The sequence below is a fragment of the Lagopus leucura genome, unplaced genomic scaffold, assembly GCF_019238085.1.
Source record: "Lagopus leucura isolate 7727_CA_CO unplaced genomic scaffold, USGS_WTPT01 Super-Scaffold_100001, whole genome shotgun sequence".
NCBI classification, from domain to species: Eukaryota; Metazoa; Chordata; class Aves; order Galliformes; family Phasianidae; genus Lagopus; species Lagopus leucura.
Window position 1 is genome coordinate 10,802,973 of NW_024962262.1, and position 12,117 is coordinate 10,815,089.

The window sequence follows — 12,117 nt, forward strand, 5'->3', positions numbered from 1 at the left end:
CCGACCCCTACAATTCTGTGATTCTGTGATTCTGTGAATATTGCTGGTCTTTTGCATTGCTGTCTTCACTGCTGAAATGCACCACTCACCATCTCACTGTGCTCACACTCTCTGTTTGGTCTCCATAAACTTTCAGCAAGCATCAAGTGTCAGTGGGTGCCATTTTTTCTGCATGGAAGAATTCAGTGACACACCTTTGCTTCATACACACTTTTGATATGTCATTTTGTCAGACTGCCCCTCAGCTGCCATCTGTTACACAGCAACAACATGGAACGGAATATTGGTGGGGAGGTTCAACCTGTACTTCCATCCAGCCAACATCCACCTTTGACACTGTGGGCCAATGTAATAAAATAGGAGGTGTTACTTTTTGGAGTAGCCCTTGTAATTCATTCCTTGCATGCCTACAGGAGCCATCCATCTTCTGAGATAGCACAAGTCTTCTTTCCATCACTGTACCATAATCCACAAAGCTGCCATTGTGGAAAACACTCCAGGTTGTATTTAGATCTGCTTTGAGCTGGTTTTTAGACAGCAGAGCAGATTCTCATGAAGCAGCACACAGCCAGCTCCAGTGGATCTGGCCATGGATCGTGGTACCTCAGTGGAAGGAGGAGTAATGCACAGGCACAACCCTACACCAAAAGGAAGCTTTAGATCTGCATGGGAACCAGCTAAAAAAGAATATGGAAAACAATAATAAAAAAACTGAAAAGATCACAGCTGGGCAAAATGAATAAAACAGATGAACGAATAAATTTCTGCTGCCACCTAAACAAAGTCATCAAAAGCTTTTCATTAAACCAATGGAACCCAGGCTTGTATAGAAGGATTTCTGTATGAATGACCACTGGGTTTGGTTGTGAAGTGCTGACTGAGATGACTTTTTATTAAAACAAGTGGCTTGAAAGACACACAGAATTATCCCCAGCTGTAAGTGAACAGTGCCTGCCGTGCTCCTCAATCCACAGCTTGCTGCTTTATTGCTGTTTTGAGACTCGGCAACACGTGTTGCACAAAGAGGGCTGTTTGCGTTTCTTAGTGTAGACGCTGACATACTGGAAACATTAAATATCTCTGGAAGCATAACAACCACTCCAAACCCTCTGTTTGAAATGCAGAGAAGTTCAGTAAGAACAATGTGGAAAGATTGCTGTCTACCCTGCACAAATACAAAGCGCAGATGAGAGTCGTGATCAAACTCTACAATGCGGAACAAGTTATGTTAAAGAAAATACAAGGCTTTCAAACAGATCTCTCTACCTTCAGATTTCTTTGCTGGGTAAGAAACTCAATGATCCCCATTGCACTAATGCAGGGCTTCATATATCTGTTGGTCTTCCTGCAAGCACCTGCATGAGCCACTCAGTGCAGTGGGGCACTGCAGAAGGGGCCATGCCGGTATCCATGCTGATGCAAGGACCCAATGGGATCACAAATATGTCCTGAGGGCTTGTGTGCCCCAACAGTGCTGCAGACAGGCCGAGGCACTGCCACAGGACTGCAAAGCTCGCTGTGATCAGGCTGTTCAAGGCCTGCCCAGAGATGTTTCCTTTATTGACGATGGAGACGTGCCAGGCTCTCTGGACAACCTGCTCCAGCGTTTGACCTCCCTCATTTTGAAAAACAAAAATCCCTGCTATCTAATCAGAACTTTTTTTTTTTCTGTGTTGCAATCTCTGCCTGCTGCCTCTTGTCCTTTCACCGTACACCTCCAAGAGCAACGTGGCACTGCCTCACCACCCTCCCATTGTGTGGCTGTAGACCACCGTCAGACTCATCTCAGCCTTCTCTTAACACCAAGCAAAACCAACCCTTTTGGACTCTCCTCACACACCACGTGTCCCACCTCCTTTGTCAACTTGGCAGTCCCTCACTGGCCCTGCTCCAGGACTTCCTCATCCCAGGAGCCCAAAAATAGGCACAGAAACCTCATGAAGTTTAACAAGGTGTTCAAGAAATTTGTGGGACCCATCACACTAAATACTTTGCAAATATCCAGTGTCCGTTACCATCATTACTGACTCGGCACTGATGTTGGTAAATGTTCAGCTAGGCTGGCTTGCAACTCATGTTCAGATATCTGCTGCTAATGCTTCTTCTACAAAGCAGGACTTTTTGCTAGAAGTACAGCACGTGGATGGTGAGGCAATTCTTGCTCTGCTTTTGAAGGAGAAGATGTTAAAGAAATGCACACATCTTGTGGTGGAAGTGGAACACGAGATAACTTTGCTTATCCTCCTTCCCCAAAAAGAACTCCCAAATTCAGCACTGCTGCCCACACATTAGCTGGTGCCACCACACACACTGATGTCAGAAATATATGAACCAAGTGAAAGCCTGGTAGAGGTCACCTAAGCTGGGGAAGAAAGAAAGGACAAATTCAGGCAGGAAGTCATTTGGCATTTAGAGAGAATGTGATCCATGTGAGGCTTAAAGAAAAATTCCAGAAGTTGACAGTAGGGCAAGACAGAATTCTTGGCCCTAGGATTAGTATAGACTCAGAGACATGAAGTAGCAAAAAGATGGTGGTCCTTCATTCATAGAAGGCTTGACTGCACACTGTTTGTGTGCAGACAAAGGTGGAGAAAACACTTCCAGTACTGCTCAGTGCAGCAACAGCACAAAGGAGAAGTGGAATGGAGAGCAGCTGTTGCCAGGGTACAGGAAAAGTCACAGCAAGCAGCAGGCCAGCGGAGAACGGAACCAACATGTGGGGGAAGATTATGGGGTAGGGAACAAAGAGAAGCAGCAGAGAGGAGGAAGATGCAGGTCCATTTGCAGAGGGAAGGTAAGAGCAAGCAGGACAATTATATTCCTAAGAGAAGGCAGCAGCAAGCATTGGGCAAAGAGCAAACCGGAGAGATGGAGGGGCCACGCCTGGAGAAAATAGGCTTAGTAGTAACACAGAAAAGGGATGGACTGTGAGCATTCAAGGTAAAGGGGATGCACAGAGAAGTCCAAAATGTGCAAGAAAAGTCCAAAAGAAGAGGTTGTACACAGGGAGAGCAGTAATAAGGAGGTGGCGTGAGCTGGCCTGAAAGGAGACAGAGGACACTCCTGAAATGGGAAGGCTGCAAATGGCATGGGGCAGAAATAGATCCAGAAATCCTACTGAGTGGAATAATCTTGCAAATAATAAACAAAAATGAGTAGGAGGTAAAGCAGAAGCCGTTCTTTTTCATGCAAAGAAAGAAGTTATTTCCTGTGAGAGGTCAATGTCCCATAACTTGCCATGAAGTACTGAATTACAGTGCCACAAACTTAACCTCTTTGTTTTGATCCCTTTCAAGAAAGAGGTTTCGCAACTCCAGGCACAGCCTTGCAACAAAACTTTCAAGGCACCATGCCAGCCATGTCCTGGCTGCATGACACCAGATCTGGCCACAGACTCCTGCCAAGAGTAAAGCACGGCCTATGCACATGCACCAGCAGACTATTTGGCAGACATACAACTGGCTTTTTAAGACACAATTAGTGCTTTAGCCACTAGAGCAGCTTCAGCTACTTAGAACAGTGCCTCATTGTTTCCTACCCATCCCATCCCCTATACTTTTATATGGCTGTATTAGGAAGGTGTACTTCATGAAGAGTTTTTTGTGGAGGGGAGTCACCACAGACAGGTGAGGAAGGCTCATCTCTGCTGGATCATGGCATGCCTACAGAAAGACTACATGTCCCTTCCCTGAACACTCTCCCAGACAGTGTGGTGCAAGCAGGCACCCTCTCTTTGCAGCAGTGTCTCAGCAGCACTGCTGCACTCCATCCCCAGTGATATGTCCCATAAGCAAAGATGCAGTGTCAGGATGGAGGCAGCTGTGCCTACCAAAGTGTCTCCTGGTTCATGGTATGATAAAACTGCAGCAGGCTGTGAACAGCCCTTCACTGAGTCTTGTCTTTTATTCCAAACACCTTTCCTGTAGCAAAGAACTAAGATCTGCCTCCCCCTTTCTGGCCACCATTCCCATCTGCAGCACTGGCAACAGTCTGCCTTTCTTAAATGGGGATGAGATATGAGAGAAGAAAAATGCATCTCCAACAGCACCTGGGGGCACTTTTTTTCCAAAACAACCATTTGCTGATAGGGTTGGCCATGCACAGAACGCAGAACATTAGACCTACTGCTTCTTTAACCCCTGTATAGCAGGGATTACTATCCAGATACCCCTCCCACATTCAAATTTAGGAGATGCCAGCAGCCTGGCTCACCACACTCTGTTCTCCCCACCCAAAAAGAGCACAAGAAGGATGTGGAGCAGGTCCAGAGGAAGGCCACTAAAACGATCAGAGGACTGGAGCCATCTCTCCTATGAAGAAAGCAGGCACTGTCTGTGGTCTCTGACTGCCATAAGAAAAATGGCTTTGCAGGTTATGGTTTGCCCTAGACCTGAAATGATACCTATTCTGGGCACAGGTGTCACTTATCTTGCCCTAGAATAAGTACATAGCTTTCAAATAAAATCTTCTAACATGTTGTCCAGCACCTGGCACGACAGTCCTCCACAGTGGCAACCTCTGCCTCCACGTTGGTCTCACCAGGAGAATGCCCATCTGTGCATGCCCTGTCCCTGGAGGTGTTTAACACCAGGTTGGATGGGGCCCTGGGCAATCTGATCTAGTTCTTATCTAGTGGCTGGCAGCCCTGCGTGTGACAGGGGGTTGGAGCTCGATGATCCTTGAGGTCCCTTCTAACCCAAGCCATTCTAAGATTCTGTGATTCTCTTCATACCTTTAAATCTAAAGGTTACAAAGTGATCCCCAGAGCCTCCGCTTAGAGATTTAAATTATTCTCTAATTTTTCAAGATACAGAAACTCAAATACATGAGTAAATATATATGTGAAAGGTACGAGAGAGATCTCAAGCCAACAGGTCAGAGACTTTTCTACAGAAACGCGATTCTTAGCATATATTACATCACTCCTCAGTCAAACAGCAAAAGAGGTGTAGAAATAAGTGGTAGCTATTATGTTACTTTTATAGGGATACCTGATCTAAGAGTGGTGTTCTCTAGAAGTTTAGTAAGGATAAATAGCTATGTTTCTTACAACATCCCATTAACAAATGGCCAAGTGGAATTAGAAAAGATATGGACCTTTTAGTATGGCAGGTATCCACTGATAATAGTGAGATTACTAAAACAAGCATTTACTGAAATACAACTGTACTCGTCCCAAAAGCTACAACCCTAAAAGACAGTCAGCTTTCTAAATAGATTCATTAAATGCATACTATTAAATATTTAAAACTAATGTTCCTCTTCCCTCCACATATTTGGATTTTTGACGGCTTGATGTCTACGATGACATTCCTAAAGTAGACTTCAAATGAAAAATAGAGCATGAAATAGCTCAGTAAGCCTTGCAATCTCAAAGCACAGTATTGATCTATTGATAAAAACAGCATTTATATTAGCCTGAAAAATTACAGTAAAGGAGAATATTTCGATTCTCGCCCCTGAAGAGCACATTAATAAAAATTAATGACAATACAGACTAATGAGCACAGATCATGGTTCTTACCCTGGTAACTCTTCACTAGTGTCATCTTGTTGTAATCTTCTGATAAAATGAATTCCTGGGGAAACGGAAAGAAGAGCAACACAGAAACAGGGGTTAGAGATGTGAAGTGTCCAAGACTATTGTCATTTGAATTTGTCTGTGTTTTTGCAAATTTTGAGTACCTCCATCTAAAAATCCCACAAATCATTTCATTTTTTAAAAAGGCCTAACAAAGCCTCATGAGTGCTTCTGAACAGAAAGGTGGAGATAAAAGAGGAACCATTAAAAAGAACTTAAGAAGCTGGCAGGGTGGCTGGCTACAAATGAGCCAGTGTACCACAAAGCAGGAGACCTGAATGCCAGCACACAGCAAACATCTCACAGCTCAGGATTGCTGGAGCAGATATCTGTGCATGCACCCAGCTGTGTGCACATCCGCATGCACAGCCCAACCTGAACCTCAGGAAGCTCCAATTAAATTTGTGAGAGGCCCCTGGAGATGCTCTCTCCAAACTATGTACTAATAATCCACAACAGGGAAAAGCTCAGATTTCTGTTCAGAAGTTTCTCGATACTTCAGGCAAACAAACACAGACGTTCCCTCCCACCTTGATTTTATCTCACTATTAATTATTATTTATTCTGGTGTCTTAGAAGCAGACTTTCTTGCTTTGCTGCTGCTCTGCTGTGGCTACCAAGCAGTAGTGCATGGGCACAGAGGGTGGCTGCCCAGGGACAGGCATGCGGAGTGACCCAGCTTGGCTCTCTCTATGGTCAGGGAAGAACACCCTACAGGGAGATGCTCTGCAGTCCTGCTGCCCTGGTGCTGCTGTTTAACCATCTTTAAATTGGCTTTTAGAGGATGCGAATGATGAAAATCAGCAGTAAAGAGTCTGTGTGGAGGTCTCAGCTCCTGGAACAGTCCCACGTGGTTAAACAGAATGAGCACCTGGGTGTTCCTACTGCTTATTTTGAAGGAGAGAGCTGTTCAGAGTAGGGGAAACAGTGGTCACAACACAGCTTCTGCAGCTTCACTTGGGAGGAAACACCTGGCAAAGGGTGGGCCCTGCTGCACCACTACATGAACTGGCTTTCAAATTGCCCTCAGGTAATTGTGTGCAGACGTCCTACTGAGAGAAATGTGAGAAAGAATAAGGAGCTTGAAAACACATTGTATTAAATTATTTAAAACAAACTATGCAGAAGCTCCCTGGGCTAGTCTAGCTTGGGGCCAGCAGTAAAACCTAATTTATTTAATCTGGAAATAGTGTGAAAATAAAAGGAACATTGTAAAACACAAGATGAGCTACATTTTAAAGTTGTGCAATATCCATGCATAAGCACTGTCAAAAGCACTGACAGAAAGGACTGGGCTTCATGAGCCCACGGACTATTTTTAAGGCAAATCAAATGTTTAGTGCTGAAGAGTATGAGAAAACATTCTAACCACTGAAGCACTGATATTTACCCAACTTTTTTGATCTGGAACAAAAAGAGTCATTCTGCATATCCTGTGGGGTCTCCAGGTAATCAGCATGGCTCTCCAGCACCTGGACTGTCCCTAATACACCATAATTCCTGCTTGGCACCAAGGTGGAGAGGCTGCCACACGCATCTGCTGGAAACCTACAGGTCCCAGCTTCCAGGAAACAACAGTGAGTGGGTTGAGGCAGCTATGTATTGTGCTGTTTCTAGTTTTCTGCTTGTAAATCAGTAATAAATATGCTGTCTTGAATTGCACTACTTCACCTTCCACTCCTTTATTCTTATCCACCTCCTCTTAGCTTTCCTCTGGCAGCTGAGGATTACAATGAAGGGTGTTATTTAAATAGTGGTGACAAATCAATTAAGTCAGCTGGATTTCTATACCAGGGTCACCTTAACTCTGCAAACCACAGAGCATTAAAAATCTGCTATACCTCCCTACATACTTACAGGGGAAGTGGGTTTAATTAACCACGGCCTGAAGAAGGTTAAACCGCCACACAGAATGCTCCTCTGCAAAGCCCACTTGAATTAAAGACCCTTTTCTACGAACGTTAACTGTCTGCTCGTGTTGCCTGAAAAGAAACAGCTTTAATTGCTGCAACACGTGGTGGGAGAATATGTTTGTCTTTCCCATCCTGGTAGTGAACACAGATTGCACCGGGGTGACGCACAGATGCAGGTGATCAGAAGTGCAGAGGTGAGGAACAACGCGCATTCAAATTCCGCTTTGGCATTTTGCCTTTGACAAACTTGACACGGCCGTTCTGCTCAGTTATCTGTGGACAACTTATTGGAAGGCTGAAAAAGTCTCCCGAATCTCCCCGTTGCAATGCAGTGAATCAAAACACAATGGCAATTAGTAAGGTTAAGCCAAGTATTGATTAGGTGTGCTTTAATACAAGCCATGGTTGCATGTTATCGATAGAGCACTCTATCTAAAGGGATGAACACAGTACACTATGAACACAGTTCCATTAACCTGAATGAACACAGTTCCATTAACCTGAATACTGGATGTCATGATATTGCATGTTCTTCTCTCCACCTCCCCCAAGATTTCTTGCATCTTATTTTCTCCCCTGAAAGCATTTGTTACTTTGAGAGTCATCTCCTTTTCACATTTTCTAATTTTTAAGTTCTTTTTTTTCTTGCTCCCCTGTACACAGTCACTTGTTTTTCCACTGCCCACATTCCTCTATCCCTCTCAAGGTTTTAATTACATCAGTAGACAGGTAATTTAACACAGGGCACCTTGCTCCACGAATTCATGCCCTATTGCATATACACTGTGGCTGCTGCCCTACAGAAACACTGACTGTATCTTTTTAACATTGTACCAGCAGAAACTGGTTCTTATCCTTCCATACATCAACGTTTCACACTTCTCAGAGCTGCTGATGCTTCAGTTCTCATTAGGCGGTTTTTGGGCACTTCTTAATGAGCTAGAAAGGCTGAGGTCAGCCACACAGCTCACACACAGCTTGTTAAGAGAACAGGGGAAGATTTGAGTCTTGTGACAGTGCTTTTGCACAGGAGGGACTGTGACACATCACAGCACTTGGAATGGAAAAACCAAAAACCTTCCTCGCAGGGATTAAACATTTTCCTGGTAAGATCATCCTCTGCTCTTCAGGGGGTTTTCTTGTGTGTGGATTTGGTTTGTTTGTTTTTTTTTTAATTTTCATTTTTCTCCTTTGAGTTTCTCTATATGTTTTTTGCAATATTGAAACATTACTGATCAATCTTGTCTGTCTAAGGAAAGCTTATTACCATTACATCAGTGGAGTAATCAGTGCTATGAAAGCCTTTAAGGTGAAGTCCTGGGCATTTGCAAAGGCCAACCCAATGCCCACTGCTGTACAAAGGCTCTCAGCTGCACCTTCATTGAGCACATCTCCCTCACACTGTAACATACACACACCAAAAACTTCCACTCTTGATTTTAAGACTTCTATAAGTCTTCTATAAGTCTGCAAATATCACTGGTGTTCTGTTTCGAATTATTTGTGTTAAGGTAAACAAAACACATACCCTAGTGCATGTCATTTCAGAATCCTTGGCCGTGCATGCTGGCTGATATGACACAGAGTCAAAAGAAGAGCCATACCCTTCCAGAGCTGCAGGTGGACATCAAGTGTTGGATGACAAAACAGAACTAGAGACCTCTGCATTGGCAACTGAATCCCACCTCAGAGTTAATACTCTTTATTTATTACCTATTCACAGCCTCACTCCCACCCCAAGGAATTTACAGTCTATACTCTGTTAGATGATGCCATTTTGACAGCACAGTGTGGATCTTTGAGGCTTGACTTGACCTATTAATACAAGTTACTGACAGTGCTCTCACCGTATCTTCCAGAGAACAGCAAACTAGCTTCAGAAATTGAGAGGAATGAATACTCTTAAATCTAATGTCAGTGACTATGTCTACATCTGCTGCAAAGAAAGGTCTTCAAAATGATTACAGCATTCTCACTTCATTAAATGCAAAAATCAGAATAGGATAGAAACTATTATGCTATTTGTGGATGCCCCATCCTTGGACGTGTTTAAGGCCAGGTTGGACGGGGTCCTGGGCAACCTGATCTGAATGTGTATGTTTGGTGGCCCTGCTAGGCAGGGGGGTTGGAACTACATGCTCCTTGGGGTCCCTTCCAACCCGGGTGATTCTGTGATTCTGTCTGTGTGATTCTGTGATTTCTTGGCGAAAAAAACACACTGAACTTCCCACTGTGGCAGAGGTGCACACCAGCAGGTAGAGCCTAGGTGTTCCTAGTACTGTTTACAGCCAAGCTTGTGGACATCTGCACGATCAGATGATGTGGATGATGAATCTATATTAAGCGCCATCCCCAAGAAAGAATTCAGACAGCGCTGTGCCTTTGACTTGTTTTCCTTGTGGACCTTCTCCAAGTATGTAACAACTTCATCTGAACACAAGCAAGGTCAGATAAAAAGTTCAATTTCATTCAGTTTCAGCTACCTAAAAACTAAATGCCTCAGTTATACCTTCAGAAATAGCATAAGTAACATGGGTATTCCCAAGGGCAATTCACTTCTCTACTGGCAGCAGAGCCTCATGATTAACTTCGTCTAGGAAGCTAACTTTTAGATGAAATTAAGCAGGGAGTTGCATCCTGGCAGTCAACTCTCCCATTTATTTCAAGTGATAGACCTTTCCTCTGTTGCTTGGTATAGTGGTATCAAGAAACTTGCACCCATTAAAACAATATTTCCTTCAGAGGAAGGAATTTATGACTGCAATAGTGTCTTTTGGCTTCCAAAAGCAACCTGAGGCAGCCCCTAAGACAAAAAGAAATACAAGTGCCATTTATCCAAAAAAAGGGATTGCAAGGCATAAAAATGATCACAAGAAACTTTTTTATGTGCTTCAGGTACTCTTGCTTTCCAAGCAAGATGCTTGACAAACTTTCACTCAAGAGAGAGAAGTGTACTGTGCTGCACGAAAGTTGATGCAGCCTTCATGCTGAGAAGTTACAAAAGGTTGAAAACAATCTCTTTTACTTCTACATCTTTGTAGAAGTAAAAACTGTCAGTCTGTTTCTTAAGGAGAAACGGGGCCTAAAACCTCACTTCACTGTGGCTTTGCTGGAACATCTTTATCTAACAACAGCATTGCTGCCCATCCTTCTCAAAAGGCACCACAGGCATTTCTGGGGTGAAAACCAAAAGCCACATAACTTTCCAAAGTTTCATGTAAAAGGTAGTTTCACTTTCTTATTCATATTTATGTGTGAAAGTAAAAGCAGTAGCACAGAAAGATGAATTTGACATCATGGGAGCTATATTAGCTTATGCAGCCCTTGCCATAAGATCTTCCCTTCCATACAAAGCAGATGCACAACACCTTTCAGAGCTTTTCTGCCCTGCACGCAAGGTGCTGGAGCAGCTGACCAATGGCCAAGTATTTCAAGCTACTGAAGTGAATTGTCTGTACATTTCTTCTGAGGGTTACACAGTAAAAGTGCACTAAGACCACCTTGTTGCAGGACGGTTTCTTACTCTGTGAACAGCGTGCCCTCCTTGTACACTTTTGTGCTAGAGTAATTTTACTCCTGTATACATGCTTAGAATGGCCCTCCAAAAGGTGCTTGTAACCTACCCTTGAGTATTTGGTGTTAGATTTTCCCTAGCACCTATATATAGCAAGGACTTGAATGTGGGGCTACCCTTCCTCCATCTCCACCTTCAACACATCTTGCAACATAATACAGTTGTGGCTTCTCTTGCAAGCCTTGGGTTTTCTGCAGAGGGAAACTTTCCATCACTTGTGAAAGTTTGCAGAGCATATTTTCTGCAAAATCCTCTACTACACAGTTGCTTAAAGCTAGTCGGGACAAAATGAAGCAACGCAGACTAGCCCTTCCCTCTCCTATTGACTTGTATTCAAAAGAAGGGAAAAGGAAAGCAAAGCGTGGCAACAAATACAATGTCTTAGAGGTGGCAATGCATACTAAGAAGTACCCGAAGTAACATGTTGGTTTACCACCTGCATACCTCATTAACCATCTTTAGCTCTAGAATGGAAAATACTTGACCCTGTTCAGACTCTCTGACTCTTCAAGGCAAAATGCCATGAAGATAAAGGACATCTCTTTCATCAAGCTGGAATACTTAAATGCCTTATTTACAGTTGCCTTCACATTCCTCAAAGGCCTGGTGAAAACAAATGCGTCCAGTAGGACTGGAAAATTAAAGCTATTTTGGAGAGTGGGAAGAAGGGAATTTCAGAGGTGCAGGGAATTCTCTGGCAGCTGTCCCATCTCCTAGATACAAAAGGAGAAATCTCCTACGAGCACTGAAAATCTCTGGTGCTGAGCCATTAATAGCTTTATGGGTCAAAGCCTTCACATCTTTGAAACAGCTCATGGGCAATAGCTAAAAGGGCTACACGTCCCATCCCAGATACCATCTTGGTTTAGTGCAGACAGCTGCCCTTCTGTCAACCTATGGACATACATTCAGTTATAAAGCCCATAAAGCAGAGACAACAGCAGTAAAATCGGAAATGAAGATAAAAATGGTCTTGAACTGTAGATGTCTAATGATGGGGCATAGGTGAGAAGTCCCTCCCTGACCCCTAGTTCCTTTCTGCATGGCAA

The 12,117-nt window shown here is 43.7% G+C and overlaps 1 protein-coding gene across 1 annotated transcript in view; it reads right to left on the bottom strand.

Moving 5' to 3' along the window:
- The window catches only part of WDFY2 (WD repeat and FYVE domain containing 2), a 75,381-nt gene that overhangs the window by 25,411 nt on the left and 37,853 nt on the right, over positions 1-12,117 (bottom strand). The window contains exon 4 of the mRNA XM_042866725.1: positions 5,525-5,579. Within this exon, the coding sequence (XP_042722659.1) occupies positions 5,525-5,579 (55 nt within the window). The remainder of the gene's footprint in view (positions 1-5,524; positions 5,580-12,117) is intronic.